Source organism: Zingiber officinale, chromosome 8B (assembly GCF_018446385.1).
Source record: "Zingiber officinale cultivar Zhangliang chromosome 8B, Zo_v1.1, whole genome shotgun sequence".
Taxonomy (NCBI): Eukaryota; Viridiplantae; Streptophyta; class Magnoliopsida; order Zingiberales; family Zingiberaceae; genus Zingiber; species Zingiber officinale.
The window spans coordinates 21,607,814-21,628,706 of NC_056001.1; the positions used below are offsets into that span (position 1 = coordinate 21,607,814).

Below are 20,893 nucleotides of genomic sequence, written 5' to 3' on the forward strand. Positions count from 1 at the left end.
TCGTGTTCTTATTCTCCTCCTTTCGTAGCTTTCCTCTGATGATCTTCCCCCTTCATCGATGTTCATTTCTGAGCTGCTTTCATCTTTTCTTTGATGGTTTACCATTAGGGTTATGCCATTGATCTCCTCGATCTTGGATTCCTCTGATGACGAAGAGATGCCCATCGAAGGATCAGATTTTTCTTGTCTTGACTCTTTGTGGTGTTCCAAGAACTTTTCCCAAAGTTCTTTTGCACATGTATAGTCGCCAATTCTTTCAAGTTCATGCACAGGTAGAACATTAAGTAGATGAAATTCAGCCTTACCATTAGTCATGAATTCGTTTCTTTGTTGTTTGCTCCATCGGTATTCCTCAAGTTTTTTTTTGTCTGTTGTTTTGGGTACTTTGAAACCATTTTTGATACTTAAGATGATGTTGAAATTCGTCTTGAAGAAGACCTCCATTTTATGTTTCCAAAACTCAAACTCCCCCTCAAATGTTGGCAGATAGATGCTTGGTCCGATCATCATCTCGGTGTTTCAGTCGATAGTTAGTCCTTCTGAGGTGTTCTGGCTTTGATATCAATTGTTGGTGCAGCGGGGTCGACAAGAGGGGGTGAATTGCCTGTAATATAAAAACAACCTCTTTCTTCTTCTTTTGACTTAGCTAGATTAGTATCATAAGTTAATTAATAAAAAACAATTTACATAGAGAAATACAAACTTAAAAGAGTAGGTAAAAGTTCAAGATTTACTTGGTTACAACCTACATAGTTGTTAATCCAATGTAGATGAAAGCTCACTAAATTTTCCTTCGTCGAAGGCGAAAAAATCTTTTACACATGTTAACAGTTCAAAAATTACTAGGAAAGATTACAAGAGTTGTAGTTACAGTTGTATTTATATTTCCTAGCTCTAGGGGTCATTTTATAGTTCCTGAAAAATCTTATCCGAGGGTGAAAAGCACCTTTAAGAGGGTTCAAGGAACCTTCAATCGATTAAATTTTATTCGTGCAAAGATAAAATTTTATCTTCGCTAACGACTATCGGAAGGTGCCTTAGCTTCAAAAGCTTGGAAAGCGTCTTCGATACACAGTACGAAGGTGAGGTGCCTTCTATCCCTTGAAGGCGTCTTCAGTATTGTTCACAGAAAGCACCTTTGATCAAAGCCTTTCAGGGTGTCTTCAGCACTGTTCATCCGGAAATGGTCAACTTCCCTTATTAATCATTTTTCGCTCCGTTTTCAGCATTGTTCATCCGGAATTGAGCTCGCCCAAACCCAACTCCGATCTTCTTCTCGAGCAGACTTCCTCCCCGGCTTCTCGTCCCTCAGACGTCGTGCACATCTTTCTCGTCCACCGATATACTCTTCCGCAGCACCTCATCGTTTGGATGCACCGAAGTCGTCGACTCCCTTCCCGTGCCATCCTTCTCATTAACCGCATCTTCCACTCGACTTCTTGTGTTCCTAAGCTCCTACACACTTAGACACAAGGATCAAACACAATAGAACTTAACTGAACTTGGTTGACTACATCAAAATTACCGAGGAGTACTTTCACACATGACATGAAATGTTTGTAATCTAAGCTCTTTAGGTTGATTAGTGGGTTTTGACCAAAATCTACTAATGCACCTAAGCTATTTTGATTTATGCAAAGTTACCCTCATCCTGTAGGGTTGAGTGAGAAAGATAGATATGATATCAAATCTTAGTTCTAATTAAAGGAACATTGTAAGCATGGTGTGGGTATGATATGAGAGGATCAAACCCAATGTGTGCATGATATGAGAATATCATGCCCAACGTGGGCTTGATTTGAGCAAATTAGGTTCATGTTGGTCTTAGTCTCAAGGAGACTAGGCCAAAATATTATAGCTGAAAGTTAGCATAATATTGGAGCATCTCCGGAGAGCCCGAAACATGTAATGGAGGACACCTGGACTTCTTGTAACTTCAGAAATTCACGGGATATAAAATGAGTGCAATATGAACTCTATAGATTGATCAATGAATTTTAACCGAAATCCACTAATGAACCTAAGTTATTTAGATTTTTTATAAATTTGCATTCATTCGGTATAATTGAGTGAGAAGAAGGTAGATATGACGTCAAACATTGATTCTAATTAAAGGAATATTGTGAGCAAAATCATGTTGGGCTTGATCCTCTCATATCAGGTCCATATTGTGCTCGGTCCTTTCATATCATGTCTTTTGTCAGAACTAAGATTTGACATCATATGTAATATTCTCTTACTTAATTTTATCATATGAGTACAAGTTTATAAAAATTTAAATAGTTTTAATTTATCAATAAATTTTAATCAAAATTCATTGATCAATTTAGAGAGCTTAGATTATATTCATTTATGTTCTTTAAATTTTTAAAATAGTAAGGATTCTAAAGATGTACTCTATTATTTATTTTAGGCTACTCATAGATACTCTAGATTAACCTTAGTGGGAGGAGTAAAAATTAAAAAAAATTAATGAGAAGAAAGAGAAGAAAAGGAGAAAAATTACATGAAAACGACAGAGTAAAAAGTTAGATTTGGCACGAGAGAGAAAGGAAGATCCGAAAAATTTGAGCGCCTTTTTATAATTATCAAGTTACGGTGTGTCTGGATCGATTACGCCTTTGGGCTCGAATAAAGAAAGGTGAGGACACGGATGTCATTTTGCATCCAATTTGGGGTTCTTTTTGCCATTTGGTCCGCGCCCGTTCATCGACCAACCATCGCCTACTTCGCGCGGTTTCTCCATTTTTAGCTTCCAATAAAACGATAACAAAGAGCACCGGCATCAATTCTTCCTCCCCCGCCTCCCGCTGCGTCGTCGCTGAATCGGAGCTCGTCCAGCCGCCGATGAGCTCGGGATTCCGACACGTAGTTCCTCTGACCATTACCTAGGCCTGGGGTCGCCGATCCTATCAGCTTGTCGGTGGTAAACTGGTCGGCTGACTTGGAACCGAATCGCGCGTAGCCACGGCCTAGGGTTTTCCCCGTTTCGCCCCATTGTTTCTTCTTGGTCGAGGTGATGTTCCAATCTTGTTCCTAGTCCCTTCATCCTCTTCGGATTGTGGTTTTCTTTCGATCCTCGTCTAAGTTTTCATCTTTAATTCGATATTTCATTATTGTTTGTTATTTCCAGTTATTTTATCTATGAGATCAATTTTATGAATGGTTACCACCTTAGATTGGTATTACTTTGGCAATTTAATTTAGCAATGATCTGAATCTGTCATTTTTTTAATCTGGTTGACATGCATTTTGTTGTGGGGAGTTAACATTGTTTCCAATTCAAAGGGGAAACTTGCTTTGATGTTTCTGATACTAACACGTTGGCAATATAATTTGTTTTATCAGATATTAATAGGATGCAAGGTAAAATGTCCGAAAACTCTCTTCCTCATCATACTGCTGATTCGAATCAGAAGATCATTGAGACAGATGGTGCGTCAAAGCGGTTGTATCAAGTGTGGAAAGGAAGCAATGTAATTAGATCCCCAACCTCATGCTTTTTCTTGCAGCTAATCAATCTGATAGATGCTCTTAAGTTGAAAAAGCAACTAATTATCTCCATTTTAATCTCTTGAAGAAATTCTGTTTCGGAGGGAGACTTATATTTGGTCCAGATGTGAGATCCTTAACGCTCACAGTACCTCTCATTGTTGTCCCAGTTATCTTCTTTGTGTTATTTGTTTCAGACAAGTTGGTGAATGAGTTTCAGCATCACTTGGGAAATTTTATTGTTGATTTCGCTGTTGTCTTTACTGCTTATGTGAGTGGCTCTTCCTCGTAATATTATTTCATCATTTATGGTTTAGCTTCTCTTACTATGCAGAATTCCTTTTCCAGCTAGCACATCAGTTTTAGATTGAATTTTATGGGGTGGGTTTAGACAAATAAAGGAATGTGTTTTGTTGCAGGGTGAGGCTCAGACAACTTAATTACTTATGCACAATTAGTTGTGCTTCTTTTGTTTCATCTCAGTTATGCCTTCTGAAAGTAAACTTACACCTTCGACATCAAGTGTGTATATATTGTAAGTTTCAAAATAAAGATGCAACTAAAAACTTAAAGACTCATCAGATGTAAAGCCCCAGTGTCCATGATTATTCTTGAGAAATGATCATAATAATAAGCCAACACACAACTGGATCGAAATTTACTTCCCCAAGAATTTGTAAGAGAACAATCTAGTTTAGAATTTTCAACTCTAACACAGAAATAACATAACTGTAATTCAAAATGCAGGGGTGATGGTTTTGTGAACTTAAGTCCATTTTAGCATTCACTGGAAGCTTTTGATCTGTCATTAATAGTATCATCAGTATTCTTGGTTTTGTTATATGCAGGATATTCTTATGCTATTTCTCACTTCGGGCAGAGATCCAGGGATTGTTCCTCGCAATGCACAGCCTCCTGAACTAACAGATGTTGATAGCAACTCCACTATCTCTGCAGAGTGGTCAGGAGCTTATGGCGGCTCAGTTTTGCCATTGACCAAGGATGTATTTGTTAATGGCATTGTTGTGAAAGTCAAATATTGCAATACATGCATGCTTTATCGTCCGCCTCGTTGCTCCCATTGCTCAATTTGCAACAACTGTGTTGAACGATTTGATCATCATTGCCCCTGGGTTGGCCAGTGTATCGGAAGAGTATGATTTTCTTCTTTACTTTCTACACCTTATTTGTTTTAAAATGTTGAATCGTCCATGGTCACGAATCAGATGCAATTTAATTTAACTAGAGTTCTGATGCCAAGCAAAGAGAGATAGAATTGGATAAAAAAGAGAGTCAATATCTCATGAACTAAAAGTGCCATCATTCTTCCAGATTATTGGTAGCCAATGTCCTGATACAACACTAGTCAGATTAAATTAGTAAGGATAAGATTAATAAAGAGTAGCTTGGAATTAAAAACTTAGCCTGATTTGACTTAACATTGCCCAGGTTTTAGCTACTCTTAGGTCCTGACGTTCAAGGTGGTTCTGCTAACCTTGACTTGCAATCTGAAAAACTTCATTGTTCAAATTCATCAAGTTCTTCCTCTCATTTACTACTAGCTTCCACCCTAAGCTATTGTATTATGCCGTCGTTCTTCTTGATGTTGTCATTGGCCGTTTTTAACACATTAGAGGCTAATTTTTAATACCAAGGAGAGTCATCATCTCAATGTTGGTTGAATTTTACTTGCAGGAATAATGTTCAAATAACAACTTATTTCCACGAACTACCTCCTTTTCAATTGAAAATACATAACCTTTTTTTGTTGCACAGACTTGCGTGTTTGAATGCTTTCAGTTTTCCTATTTCTTGTATAGTTTCTTCTAAGAGATTCCAGTTAGCAAGACAAACATATGATAACTTGAGGTTGGCCCTCTTATATCTAGAGCTTAATGTTAACTCTTAATTTGAGATGATTCATGGAAGGAAGGCTTTGACCAAGACAGTGCTAGATTTCCACACCTTTTGATGGCTTGAGAGAGGCCCTTGAAGCTCATTTATTGATGCCGCAGTCAGAATGATAGGACTGTAACTTATACTGCTCGAGCATGAAGTTTTGGTTACTCCTAACTCACTTGTAAAGGTGGGGTGGGTAGCCATTGTTTATATACATGACATGTTGTCGTGCTATAGCAAACTTTTTGAGTCCTTGCATTTCATTATTGTGTATACCAGTCATTCTATTCTTGGTTAGCTTCAAACTTTTTAATTGTCAAATAAAAATAATATAATTTCCAAGCATGCTCAGACAACACATGTTTCATTCATCGAGACTTATATTTATCTATTTTGTGCAAGCAGAGGAACTATCGTTTCTTTTTTATGTTTGTCACGTCCACGACATTTCTATGTCTATACGTCTTTTCCTTCTGCTGGGTTAACCTCACAAAGATCATGGAAGCATATCACTGCAATCTCTGGGAAGCTGTTCTGCAATCACCTGTCTCTGGAATTCTCATCATTTATACATTCATAGGAGCTTGGTTTGTTGGAGGCTTGTCAACTTTTCACCTTTACTTAGTTTGCACCAATCAGGTAAGTTCTTTAATGCTAAAGTTGTACTTCCTAATATGCAAAGTCCCATGTCTCACAAGTAATATGCTTGCAGACAACATATGAGAACTTCAGATATCGTTACGACGGCAAAAAGAATCCATATAACCATGGATGCATTCATAACGTCAAGGAGATCCTCTTCTCAGGAATCCCTAAATCCATGAATAATTTCAGAGCAATCACTAAAGAGGATTCATCATGGTTCTCTTCATCACATTCTATGGGGAGAGCTATGAATTCACGTATGATGAAGCCAGGCTTTGACCTGGAGATAGCTGTCAAACGGCACAATGCTGCTGCAGAAGAGCTTGAAGGCATGGAGGATCAGTTTCAGTTCGGAGCAATAGAAAGATTCGGCTCCAAGACACCACATTCAGCATTTTCTGCAGACAAAGGCAATTGGGAAACACCAAAACATGTTAAAGATTTCGAAATGGACCAAGATTGGCAGGAGAAACAAGACATGGAGAGCTTATCTGTTGAGTTTAAAATGACACATGGATATGATGATAGAGTAATGAACCATGAATTTGCTTAACAATCAGTCAAAAAACAGTTGCTTAACCTTCGGTTTTGATGAAAAAAAAGAGGGGGAAAACTGCAGCTGCAAGTCCAGCTAAATGGAAGTGGATCTCCTAAGTAGCAGACTCACGAAGCAGCATGCAAGGACACTTGCCTGTATTTTTTATTCTTATTTTGTATAGACAGAAACATAACGTGGAGTTTATGTGCTTGTACATGAATGCATTACTGTTAATGTGAGAGATTTTCTGACGTTCGCCAAGAAAAAAAAACAAAGAGGTGAGTACGAGGAGTTCAAGATCGTAAGTCTTAGCAAAAATCAAAAACTTCAGGGGGGTAAAACGAAATCTTTCCAATCTATTTAATGGTCTGCCTGTCGCTGTTCAGTCATTCCACCCCAGAGGGAACGGATATCCCTCCCAAACCCCCCTTTACGCCAAAACCCTAATGACCATGGCCGAGACCAGTGAAGAGGCCGAATCCCAAACCCTAGAAGGATCCATCCCCAGTCCTCTGCTTCCCTCGAAGCGCAAGCCTGATGCCGAATTCCCTGAGGAAGGAGAGGGGGAGCCGGAGAAGAAGCTGAAGCATCAGAAGCCGGAGATCGCATCTGGCCCTGTTCCGCAACCCCAAGATGCAGCCAACAGTGAAGACGGACAGAATGAGGAAACGATGGCTGACCCTAATGGGGCCGTCAAGAGGAAGGGTGCGCTAACGGCGGTGGACAAAGGGAAAGGAATACTGGTGGAGGAAGAGGAGGAAGAGGACGACGACAGCGATGGCAGAGATGAAAGCAGCGGCGGAGATAGTGACGACGCGGTTGGAGGGGAGGAGGGTGATGACAGCGATTTCGTGGATGATCCACTGGCAGAGATCGATCTTGATAACATCCTTCCTTCGAGGACGCGTCGGCGGGAACCTCCTCCTCCAGGGTCTTATTTCGACCCCGATCAGGGTGGAGATGATAGTGATGACAGCGAATGAGGTGTAATGCGGCTTTAAAGAGGTAAGTTTAGTGGGAGTTTTCTTATGTCTATTTCCATGGTGGATTTCATGATCTGTTGTGAAAGCAATTGTCACAATTCTCTTGCTTGCTAGAATTTACTATGATTGGGAGGAACAGTTAATGTTTCTTTTTGCTAAGATGACGTTTTGCCTGTGCCTATGTTTTAAATAGTAGGTTTGTTTACTTGAAATATATATTATACATGACATTCAGATGACAGGCAAACCTACAAAAAAAAGACTGCAGACAAATAACATCCTTAGAGATATGTATGCTTTATCAGTATAGTAAATCGAGTAATTGGAGAAAACACATGTGCAGGGATCACTGGAGAAAATTTCTGTTCTCATGCATTATATTAATCAAGAACTGAATTAGAAAATAATTTATTCATGATTTACTGGCTCCTATTATTTGGTCAATTATGGTTACTAAGTTGTTAAAATTGCATGTAGGCATCTTGATATCAATTGAAAAATGTCTCACAAGAAGCAAGAATTTTCTTTCAATATGTCATAGATATGGTTCTTGGTCCTAATCGGAACTTTACAGATATAGTATCATAAACTTTAAAATGTGTTATAGGAAGAAGCAATACCCCTGATAACATCTGTTTGCCCCTTTTTTATTTGTTTAGAATCATAAATCCTCTTGAGAGAGTTCTGTACTCTCCTTTATCACCTCTCCCCCTTGGATGCTCGAATATTGTTTTATGCCCAAAAAAATCCCGTATGGTTTTTTTCCCATCTCTTATTCCCCCATATTACTTGGAGCCTGGAGGTTCAGTATGTTTCGGCTGATGTATGTTGTGAATGGAATAAATTGTCTTGTTTTAGATATTTCGGTTGGGCATCAGTTGACGAATTCCGTCTAGACGTAAAATTTTGACCTAATTATATTGTTTGTGAAAGGTCTACTTTACTTACATGACTAGCTTCAAGTGTCAGATAGGACTTAGATGGCCATTGTCCTCCTGCTGCAGAAATTACAGCTGAGCTACTAACGCATCCTGTGGGAAATCTGTCAAGGCACAGGTGTTGTTTTTTGGTTACTTTTTTAGGGACCTGGGTGAATTGCCTCTTTCTCATTGTGGGGTGTGAAGTTGTATGCAATGGCCCTCCACACACTTCAACGTTTTGGCTACCTTTGCAAAGAAATATGCTTCTGGAAATTGATAGAACTGTCGAAGTTAGCATGATGCAAAACATCAGCTGCTTAGATGTGTTATATGTTTATTTTTCATCAAATTAGGGCTACAATAAATAGAAAACTATGTCTATATATTTATTACCATTAAATTGGAGATACAATAAATCGAGAAACTGTGTACAGAAGAAGGTAATGCTATATAAGTTTTTTTTCCATAACATGCGTTGAGTGGCTGTCAAAATATTCATCTATAAGTTGGCATCCTAACAATCCCATGATTCTTAGTGGAATGGTAATTATAATCATTGATCAATTGACTACTTGTGATTTGTAGTTCAGAAATTGAAGCTGTATATAAGTTGTCAGCCTAATCCCAAAATTCTTAATGTAAAGGGCATAGAAGATTAGCTAATATAAATTGCTAATTAATTCAGTATTTTATTTTATGTTGGTCAAGACATGCTAGAAGATTAACTAATTTATCTGGTTAAAGCTCTCTGAAGATGGAGTTGAAATATTTTTGTTTCTTTGCAATTCAATGTCGACTAGGTAGTACTTACGAAGAAAAGAGATTTTGTAAGCAAGAGATATCTTAAGAGAGGGTTATTCAAATCAACCTTTGTAGAACCTAATCTGAGCAATAAGCCTCCTACACTTATTCAACTGGGTTTTTTGAATTTTTGGCATGTGTGTCTAGAACATGTCGACTTTGACACTACAAAAAACTACTAAAATTGTAGCTGATGGCCAAATTTTAAGTTTGGCTCAAGGTTCAAGTGCATGATTTGTGTGAGGCTACAATGACGAAGTTGTTTTTTCTTTTAATTGAAAGAAACACTAAACCTTTGGAACTGGCACGCCATAATATTTGTGACATATTGAGAAATGGAAAGGACTTTATCACCTTTATTGATTGAACAAGATACAGTTATGGGGTTTTGTTGTTAAACAAGAATAAACCTTTGAAGTGATTAATCACCACAAGGATGAGGTCGAAGAGTCGACTAAGCTAGGTCATCAATTATGATTAATGAGGAGAATATGGGGCACCACTTAAGGAATTTTGCTTTGAGATGAGCATCATTCAACAAATGATTGCACTCTACACAAGGATCATACACTAAATGAGATAATAAATACTACGTCAATAAGTTTGGATTATCCGAGAACTTGTGGGAGGAACTATCCTCTCGGTAAACCACATTTTGAACAAGGTATCTTCCAATCTATGATCTTTTATGATTTTGTGAAATAAATACCTAAATGCCCTTGGGTTTTTACAGCATCGGCAATGTATTAACTCAAGAATTAATTAATTTCCTTTTTTGGATAATAGTGGTCAGAAGTATTTCCATGTTGGAAGCTACAAATGCCCCCACTATATGCTTCCAAGTTGAAGTACCACTAGGTTTCTCATTCATCAACGCTTTTTCTTTTTTATAATATCTCTTATCTATTGAATTGTAAAATTTTACAAGAGATTAGTTATCAATTTCTCTTCTAATGTCTTCTCACTTATTTGATGTGAAATTTGTGTACTTTTTTTGCTAACATCTAGCATCTTTTTTTTGGCTTCGGATTCATACATGATACAGAAAATCTTAATTTGCTTACCAAAACAAGTTAGTACATTATAACATATCTTTTATATTGCTTTTGATTTGTCAGAGAAACCACGGAAACTGCAAATGAGCATGCACTTACAAATTGCAAATAGGATTTTGGAGAAAGTAAAGCCTATCAGTACCTGATTTTTGGATATTATATTCTTCTGAGTGAAATATTAGTTAGAATCATAGTTATCAAGATTGTATTTGGATCTTTGGATTTATGAACCTAATATCCAAACTTGCTTACATGATCAAACTCTCAAGTAGGACTTGAACTAGAATCTCACAATCCATAGCTTGATCCTATGCCCCTTCATTGTTCCAATGTCGTTGATTTGAACAAGCTTGACTTAATAGAATAATTTGAAGTTCACACACTTTCAGAAAAGTAGACATCTTTTCAATATCATATAACCTCAAAAAAAAAAAAAGAATTATATGAGAAGTTCTTTTAAATTTCAACAGAAAAGTTAACCTTTTTTGTTGTCATGTATAATGTATTTTATTTATAAGCTAGCTAGATAAAATATAATACTTTTGGATACTGCAAGAAGCATTATAGTTAAATTGAGAAACTAGTGTGAAAGCTATTTTTCTTTCCTTCTGTTGTACATTGCAGCATTGATGTAGAAAACATATGGAATACAAATTTAGAAATATTTATCATGATACCAGATATTGCAAAATAATATGTTATAAATTATAAATTTCAAATATAATTTTCAAAATGATATTTTGTTTAAGTGTGGGATCTTATAATCTTGTGCTTAGGGTTGAGCAAGCTTTCATTGATCCTGGGTAGGATGTGATCTGTACAATCTTGACTAGGAGTGGATAAGCTGTGGTCCATGTCAGTATGAGTCATTTATGGGACTAAGTATAGCTTTATCACGGGAATCCCATGTTTGTTTTTAAGTTCTGAAAACTATAGGATTGTAATTTATGCAACATGAATGATCCAAGTACGGTTGATACCATATCCTAATTTAAAGCTTCGAATCCATTAAAGTAAATCAAAACAATATGATCAGATACATAGCTTATGGAGGGCAATGAAGTCATGCTGGACGTTTGACAACTCCAACCCTATATGTTAGCATTTTTCTCCACTGTAAGCGGTTTGAGTTTTAACATACACGCAGTGTGAGGTGTGAAATATTAGGGCATGAAGGTAATATGGATATATGATTCTCTATTTGCAATGTTGTGATAGAAGACCTATTGTTTGATCAACTTTCGATGCCCACTGTGATGTGTTAAAGTGTGTTTACATGAAAACTTGAGATTGTGTATGCCTGTATATTGCTAAATGGTATGAAATGATTTGCTTTATTCATAGTACTTGGTGTTTGTTTAGCTTTTTTAATCGCCTTCCTTGAAGAAGAGTGATGTTGAAGCGTGTTTTAACTCTGAATTATTTTGTTATCTGAAACTGCTGCGTTATTCTTTATGCCATACCTTGTCAACAGATCACGAGGCTAATATCACACCGGTTGGATTCTTATGCAGGGAAGTAGAAGTTGGCGGATAAGATCGTGTAACAGCCAGTTGTTCATTCCCTTTAGAATTGTGATGTTTGCAGCTCACCAGTGACAATCAACACTGTTGATTTGTTTGTCATTTCCCTTAGCTTTTCTCATCCTATGCATTTTAGTATTAGGTGCAATATATTTTTTCTCTTATCATTTTCTACGGATTGATTAATAGCAATCAACACGCTAGAGTGGCAGTTATACCTCTGTGTTTGCTATTTTCCAGGGTATAGATAAAATTCCATCAAATCCGGTTATATAAAAATCTAGTTTGAACTCGACTATTCTCAACTCTCAAATTCCTATCTAGTTGCCTTATTGTTAGTGTCATGTTGCATCTTCGACCAGAACATAGATATAGTCTATGATATGATAATGATGAAGGATAATAAGGGTTAGAGTTGTGTAGTTGTATTGTGGCCTTCAGTTGAACTACTAAGAAGAAGAGATGTTCAATATGTGACTAATGACTAGGGTTGACAACTCAAGGCTTTCATTCTCATTCTGTAAAGGCAAAAACGTTAAAAACATGTTTAAAATATGGGAGAAGAAAAATTTAGAAAATATTTCATTTTGCACTATAATTTATCTTTTTCTTTGTCCCTTATAATTAAGAATATTACATTTTATCTTCTATAGGTTATAAAATAAGAATAAAAAACTTCTTTCACTATGGTATTGATTTTCCAAGACTGCATGAAACATGATTGGATCAAGTTTTAAAAAGTAAAATTATAATTCCAGTCTAAAAGAATTGTCAAAATAGACTTCATCATTTAACATCTTTTTTATAATTTGCTCAAAGCTATATTAGAGAAATGGTATACATCTCAAAATCTCGTCTAGACATACGTGAACTCTCACATGGATATTTTCACGTTAGCATTAAAAAAAATTATTTTTTTGTCTCTGTTGCATCTTTTCCAAATCTCTCTATGCTCATTTTTCTTTACCTCCTTATCCTAAATCTTTCCATGCCCATCGAATGCCTGTTGAAATCTCTCCACGTCCATCGAATGCCCATCGAAATCTCTCCACGTCCATCGAACGTGAACTCTCACATGGATATTTTCACGTTAGCATTAAAAAAAAAAAAAATTCTCTCTGTTGCATCTTTTCCAAATCTCTCTATGCTCATTTTTCTTTACCTCCTTATCCTAAATCTTTCAATGCCCATCGAATGCCGGTTGAAATCTCTCCATGCCCATCGAAATCTCTCCACGTCCATCGAACGCCTGTCGAAATCTCTCCACGTCCATCGAACGTCCAACGATATCTCCTTCTTCCCCAACCCTCCCCTGCCCTAAGTCTCCCATCCTTCGTCTCTTCGAAGATATCGGCGACGAAACCCTCCTCCTTCCCTAGCATGTTGGAACCCCGTGATAGTTTTGATGTGATCAACCAAGTTAAAGTTAGGTCTTGTTATGTTTGAACCTTATATCTAAATGTGCAAGAGCTTAGGAATACAAGAAGTCGAGCGGAAGACACAACTAGTGAGAAGGATAGCACGGGAAGGGAGTCGGCAGACTCGGTGTATCCGAGGGACGAGGTGCTATGGAAGAGTACACCGGTGGACGAGAAAGGACGTGTGCGACGTTCCAAGGGACGAGAAGCCGGAGCGGAAGCCTACTCAAGGAGAAGGTCGAAAAATGAGTTCGGGTGAGCCATATTTCGATTGGCTAAAATCACCCAAGCAGAAGAGCTAGAGGAAGAGAGTGAAGCTCGGTAGCTTCTAGAGCCTTTTGCTAGAAGGCGCCTTCAATGTGTATGCAATGTGCCTTCAACCATTCATGGAAGGCACCTTCAATGTACATGGAAGGCGACTTCAACCAAACTAATTTTACTATTGCCAAGGGATAAAGCTTTATCCTTTGGCGCCTCATCGAAGGCGCCTTCCAGTCTGTTGGAGGCGTCTTCTACCCACGTATAGAGTTTCCCAGGAGCTATAAAAAGACCTCTAGATGTAGGAAATAGATAACGACTTTTGAATCAACACTGGTTTACTTTCCTAGCAACTTTCTAAACTTTCAATAAGTATAAGAGACTTCTTCACCTTCAACGAAGGAGATTTTCTTTTAGTGCTTTCATTGGTCTTGGATTAACAACCACCTAGGTTGTAACCAAGTAAATCTAGTGTCTCATCTTTTAAGTTGTCATTTTCATTTACTATTATAGTTGCTTTTAATTAGAATTAAAAGAACAGGAAAGGTATTATTTTCTTTTTCAAACAATTCACTTCCTCAAGATGGCCGCCAAGGGTCCCAACACAGCCCTCCCCTATCCTAAATCTCCCCTCCTTCGTCTCTTGGAAGAGAATTAGGGTTTACCCTCCTTCCCTAGTGAAGGATTCAACCAACGAATCGAGGTATAAGGTATTTCTATAAGTGTTCAAATAGGTTACGCTAGTTTCCTTAGCTTATTTTACAAATTTTATATTTTTTTTGTCCAAATCGACTTTCCTCTGTTTGTGTCACGCCCCGGGGGAGTTCCAGCCAGAGGAAAAATCCGGCAGCATCTCCCCTGTACACGTGACAATCTGAAACCTTTATACATACAAAAATATACATCAGCCACACACAGTTGGAATATATACACAATCACGCAGTTTATACTCAGCTCACTTGGCTGGAACAAAATATTCACAACCACGCAGTTATATATATTAAACAACCCACTCGGCTTTACAAAAATTAAAAACACAGCGAAAAATGATAGAAACCATTACAAACAAAAAACAAGACTGCTAGCCGTCTAGGTTTACACAACACCACAAACAACACAAAATACCACATAACAACACTCCAGAATAAAGCCGGAATATTCAATGCTAAGTAAACAAAAAAAAAAACATAGACCAAATAAAGTACAAATGAAAACCATAAACAAGTCTTCGGATGCGACGTGGGAACCGACAGACAGGTCTTCGGATAACGAGGGCATTATATATTTCTGAGGCAGGTTATGCGTACCTCAATCTCACCCGGTCTTATAGGAGCTATTTCAGGAGGCTCATCGCTCTCGAAGACTTATCTGCCGGTTCCGACGTCCCATCCGAACCTGTTTCTAGTTTTCATTTGTACTTTATTTGGTCTATGTTTTTTTTGGTTTACTTAGCATTGTATATTCTGATTTTGTTCTGGAGTGTTGTTATGTGGTATTTTGTATTGTTTGTGGTGTTGTGTAAGCCTATCCTGTTGGTGCAACATCCCTCAGGTCAAGGTTGACCTGGTTGACCAAGCTGAGTCTTGGTTTGAGTTTAGATGTTTGACAATAAGATATTGATTGAAGAAGAGTCAAGTAGGTCAAGGGAGTGACCGGATACTTGACTAGGAAGTCCTAGTGAGTGAAGCTAGGCAGATGGAAAGTCCTAGTGAGTGAAGCTAGGCAGATGGAAAGTCCTAGTGAGTGAAGCTAGGCAGATGGAAAACCCTAGTGAGTGAAACTAGGTGGAAGTCCTAGTGAGTGAAGCTAGGCAGATGGAAAGTCCCAGTGAGTGAAGCTAGGCAGATGGAAAACCCTAGTGAGTAAAACTAGGTGAAAGTCCTGGTGAGTGAAGCCAGGCAAGGGAAAAACCAGATGGGTCAAGGTTGACCAGACATCTGGTGGAAGTCCAAGTAGGTCAAGGGAGTGACCGGATACTTGGCACGACTAGAGAAGTCCAAGTAGGTCAAGGGAGTGACCGGATACTTGGCACGACTAGAAAAGTCCAAGTGGGTCAAAGGGATTGACCAGACACTTGGTGGGAAGTCCTAGCAGGTCAAAGGAGTGACCAGATGCTAGGCATGATGTACCAACAGGTCAAGAATGACCGGATGTTGGTTTGGGAGTCTTGGAACTTGGTTTTGGGCAAAAACCAAGTGCTGGATCGATCAGGGGATCGATCCAGGAGCTGGATCGATCAGTGGATCGATCCAGGCTTTTCCCAGCGAACAGAAAGCTTCTGGATCGATCCGTGGATCGATCCAGATGTCCCAATCGATCAGTGGATCGATTGGGACGCGGCTGCTTCGCGCGATAAGCGCTGGATCGATCCATGGATCGATCCAGGCGTTTTTCCAGAGCTCAGAGGCGCTCTGGATCGATCCGTGAATCGATCCAAAGCCTCCCCGATCGATTGGGAACATTTGAATCGATCGGGTTCCGACCGTTGGCGTCGATAAAGGCCGCAGGCGCACGATTCCTTCGGCATCTCTTCACCGATTCACTCCAGATCTCTCGCCAACTCCTCCACAGCGCTCTCAAAGATCAGATCGCCAGTTCTTGAAGGATCTTGGAAGCTTTCCAAGTCAAGAGGCGGATCAAAGGCAAGAAGAGAAGCTAGGGTTAGGGTTTTCTGTACTCATTGTAAGCTTTGCGCTTGTATTTTGTTTCCCTTTCCTTTCTTCTTGTACTGAGAGTCTTGTAGGGCTTCTCCGCCCTCGGTAGTTACCGAAAAGGAGTGTTTTCATAGTGGAGGGTGCGTGCGTGGTGTGGATCCTTGGACTAGTCACCTCTTGTGAGGTGGATACCAAGTAAACCAACCTTGTTAGCGTTGTGTGATTTGTTTCTTTGTATTTTCCGCTGCACATCTTAGAAGAAACAAGCAACGCCGAGCAAAGAGCACGCGACGAGCTATTCACCCCCCCCCCTCTAGCTACTTTTGGTCCTAACAAGTGGTATCAGAGCGAGGCCGCTCTTCACCGGAATCATCGCCGGAAGGGTCAAGCATATCAAGAAAAGCTAGAGGGTGAAGAAGTTGGAGCAAATTCTTCAAGTTCAAGGCTTTATCAAGCTCAACTTCAAGATGCAATTCCAAGATGGGCTTGGATTTGACACAAGGGTGGCTCCACCATACACTTCTACGAGTTTCGATTCTTGGAAATCAAGAATCGAAAATTTTCTTATGATGGAGATAGAGCAATGGTTTGCTCTAATGGAAGGCTTCAAGGCTCCAAGAAATTCAAAGGGCAAAGTTCTAAAGAAAAGCAAATGGAGCCCGGAGCAAGTCCAAAGGTGCGAGGCAAATGACAAAGTGACCAAGCTTTTGGTCAATTTATTGTCAAGCACCATTCTTTGCAAAATTGGAGAGTTTGAAGATGCAAAGGAGCTATGGAGCAAATTGGCCAAGCTTCATGAAGAGATCCCCTCCACTGTACAAGATCATGAAGAATCCAGAGAGGGTGACTCTTTGGAGCAAGACCAAGAGGAGGACTCCGAGGTTGAGAGATGCTCAACCTCCGAAGAAGAGGAAATCCAAGAAGCTTCATCCTCAAGGGAATGCAACGAAGGGAACAAGGAGGGAGCATACTCTTTGTTTCATGTTCAAGATGATGAAGCCTCCACCTCTAGGATTGAGGGGGAGCAATCCTTGGTGACGCCGGATCAAGAAGAAGGAGAAGCTTCTACATCCGGGTCAAGTGAAGAAGAAGAAGATGGTGCCACCTCCGAAATTCAAGAAATAGCAAATGGAGGAGCAAGTGCCATCCCTACACAAGAAGGTATAAATGTTTCAATTAAAAATAAAAATCATATAATATGTTTTGAGTGTAGGGAAAGTGGGCACTACAAGAGCAAGTGTCCCAACTTGGCCAAGAAGAAGGGTCAAGTGACGCAAAAGGGCAAGGAGAAGCCCGAGGAGATCATTCCCGGAACAAAGAAGAGCAAGGAGCATATCATATGCTTCTCTTGCAATCAAAAGGGGCATTACCGGAGTCAATGCCTCAAGGGGAAGAAGATGGTCAAGGCTCAAGGAGGCATTAGTCAAGGGGGAGCCTCCAAGGTAAAGAAGAAGGTAACATTTATTGAGCCTACTCCTTTACATTATGGTAAAAAGCATGATAGTTCTAATTTTTATCATTTTAATGCGATTTACCATAAGAATAGGAAGCATGAGGGCTTTAAGGAAAAGCATGTGGCCCTACATGCCAAAACTACTACACCTAAGGCTAGGAATGTAGGTAAAAGTCTAGGCAAGAACTTTAAGGATTGTAGCTACAAGCCTAGAAACAAAAATGCTCATGGACTTAATGGAAAACCAAAAACTAAGGACTTAGTGATGGAAAATCAAGTCTTGAGGTCAAGACTTGATAAAATGGAAAAGACCCTAAGAAGGATGGAAAATATCTTATTAGGCCAAAATGAGCATAGCCTAGGTCTAGGAGCACAAAGGTCATCCAATGGTCATAGAGGTTTGGGATACAAACCCAAAGCTAAAAAGGATGTGCCCTCTTACCATAGAGTTTCATATAGTTATGGCACAAACCCTAGGTCTAGTGGTCAAGCCAAAAATACTAGGGAAGTCATCCCTAAGAGTATTTTTGCAATAAATGTGACTAAGGCTTCTAAGAAGTCTAAGAAAGTCACAAACAAGGTCACTAGGAAGGTATCTAGGGAAGTTATCCCTAGTGAATACCTAGAGCATCCAAGGAGCACCAATAGGTGTTGGGTTCCTAGGAGCATCTTCTCTACCCCATAGATGGGTTAGAGAGTGTCAACTCCGATTAGAAGGGTAGTTAACCCAACTTTGAGGAAATTGACACTCAAGGAGCATTTTCAAGGTTTTTGTTAACCTTTGAAAATGAAATGGAATCATTATTTACTCCTTGAAAGAGTAAAATGTGCCTAATGGTGGAAAATTGATTTTATCTTAAAAAGGCATAAATTGGGAAAACCTAGAGAAATACCAAGTTGGGATTTTGGTATGTTCTTAGGAAATTTAAGGCAATCCGGGCCTTAATTTAAAAGTGCTACTCTTGTGGAAAAATGAAATATGCCAACATTTGAGGATATGCTTACTTTCAATTGGCATACATTAATCAAGGGAATTAGAAATGCCAATTTAGGCTTTGGCATTTTCTTTAAGCACTTTAGGGCAATCTAGGTTTAAGTTTTAGGATTAGCTAAGATTAACGATACTTAGATAGGTAATCTAGGTATATCTTATTTATGCTAAACCTTGCCATGATTGATTGCTCATAATATGCCATGACATCATATTTTATCTTATGTGTATTTTGCATTCATGACTTATCATGAAAAATACAAAAATACCATGTCATGCCATACATACATCATGTAGTTATAGGAATCTTTCTTTTGAAAGCTATTTTATTTTGATGTATGCCATAACATTATCATGCATTATGTTTATTTCCTTAAAAATTAAGGACATATGACATTAGTTAAACAAGTGGCATTTGTTTACAACAAGTGGAATAAACAAGTGACATTTGTTTAACAAGTAAATCAACAAGTAACATCCTTTGTGGATGTCTACCTCTCAAAATGCCTAGATAGATATGCATGATCCCTAGTATAGGGCAAAACCAAAATCTTACATCTCACAAAGACCTATAAGATGACTTGTATGTGTTTCAGTGCACATTAGATACAAGTGAGATGTTAGGATGATGAACAAAACTCAAGATGTTGATTTAGTGCATTCTTTTGAGTTTTAGGTTCATCAAAACACATAGTTATGTGTTTTCCCATCATTGGGAAAGCTAATGTACAAGTCATGTGCATTATGCCCAAGGAACATGATGGGATATTGGTTTTGAAAATGTTTTTAAAATGTTTTTGGAAAACCTTGGTGAAGACTATCTTTTGATAGTAATCACCATTGAATAGTTAGACACAAACTTGAAGAAAACGCTAAAATTTTTGCAAGTTTTCAAGTTTGTGTCAATCTTTGAAAATATGAAGTATTTTCATAGAAAACTAGTTTTCCATGATTAAGTATGCCCTAAATAATGTCTACACGAAATTTCATGATTTTTGGATTTTTGTAGAATTTTCTAGGGGTTTCTGAAGTTGGCTGAATTTAAAATTCAGCAACTATCAGAGGCTCCGATCGATCCATGGATCGATTGGAGTGCCTGAATCGATCCGTGGATCGATTCAGAAGGCAACTCTTGCGAGCAGAAGCTCGCTGGATCGATCAGCCGATCGATCCACACATCCTGAATCGATCAGTGGATTGATTCAAATAGGTTGAATCGATTGGAACCCAACTCCAATCGATCCAGGACGCTGATTTTGGCTGGGAATGTCTGATTTCAGCACTCTAAACCTATTTTAGTCTAGGTAACCATTCCAAACCCCTAAAAATACATTTGTGTACATAAAATGGGTGTTTTCGTGTGGAAAACAAGGATGGATTGGTTAAGGAAGACTTCATTGAAGTTTAGGTTGAGGTTTGTTTCAAATTTTGAACATTTGAACCTCAAAACTTCTAAATCTGGGTTTCCTAAAGGTTTAGGGATTCCAAGTCATTGTTGGTGCAATGACAGAAGTTACCACCATGTCTTTAGGGGGAGGGACTCTTTAAAGGCATGAAAATTATTTTTCATGAACCTTGGAAGGTGGTTAACCTTCTTTAAAGAAAATGCTCATGGACGAGCTTTTGAACTTGAAATGGGGAGTGGATATCCTCATTATTTCAAGTGGAAACTCAAGTGGTTAGAAAATGCTCAAGGTTGGGTATTTGTCTACATTGAGGGAGAAGTTAAGGATAAATGAAGGGTATGGGACCTTCATTGTCGTGTTGATCACAACGAGTGATGTTGTGAACAACGATGAGCAACTCTTCAGGGGGAGAGTTGTCAACAAATGGATTTGTTGATGTATACCCAAAATTGGGGCATGGGTTGATGTGTGCCCAAAGATGGGTTGATGTGTTTTATCAGTAGGGGGTTTGATGTGTGCCAATAGGGGGAGAATGAAAGGACTTGTGAATGGGAGTAAGTTAGGCTTTCATTACCTAGAGGGAGTTTGCCCTCTTAGGGGGAGAATGAAGAGTCTAACTTATGTGTTCATTACCTAGTGGCATGAAGAATGAGGCTATGGGATTAGCTTAACTTACATGTGGTATTGTCAAACATCAAAAAGGGGGAGATTGTTGGTGCAACATCCCTCAGGTCAAGGTTGACCTGGTTGACCAAGCTGAGTCTTGGTTTGAGTTTAGATGTTTGACAATAAGATATTGATTGAAGAAGAGTCAAGTAGGTCAAGGGAGTGACCGGATACTTGACTAGGAAGTCCTA

General features: G+C 38.7%; 2 protein-coding genes across 3 annotated transcripts; both read left to right on the top strand.

Moving 5' to 3' along the window:
• Nucleotides 1–3,311: 3,311 nt before the first annotated feature.
• LOC122017112 (probable protein S-acyltransferase 6) lies at nt 3,312–6,720 on the top strand. Its single transcript, XM_042574618.1, has 5 exons — nt 3,312–3,476; nt 3,581–3,763; nt 4,341–4,646; nt 5,797–6,030; nt 6,104–6,720. Exons 1-5 carry the CDS (start codon nt 3,360–3,362, stop codon nt 6,587–6,589), a joined length of 1,326 nt encoding a protein of 441 aa, XP_042430552.1. The 5' UTR covers nt 3,312–3,359; the 3' UTR covers nt 6,590–6,720.
• Nucleotides 6,721–6,859: 139 nt separating this feature from the next.
• LOC122017113 (pescadillo homolog) lies at nt 6,860–12,154 on the top strand. Of its 2 annotated transcripts, none has more exons than XM_042574620.1 (2): nt 6,860–7,579; nt 11,848–12,154. In XM_042574620.1, the coding sequence occupies exon 1, from the start codon at nt 7,021–7,023 to the stop codon at nt 7,555–7,557; it is 537 nt and encodes a 178-aa protein (XP_042430554.1). In that variant the 5' UTR covers nt 6,860–7,020; the 3' UTR covers nt 7,558–7,579; nt 11,848–12,154. The 2 variants fall into 2 exon arrangements, with proteins under 2 accessions (XP_042430554.1, XP_042430553.1); XM_042574619.1 differs by lacking the exon at nt 11,848–12,154 and adding an exon at nt 10,397–10,502 and having other exon boundaries at nt 6,938–7,579.
• The last annotated feature ends 8,739 nt before the right edge of the window (nt 12,155–20,893 follow it).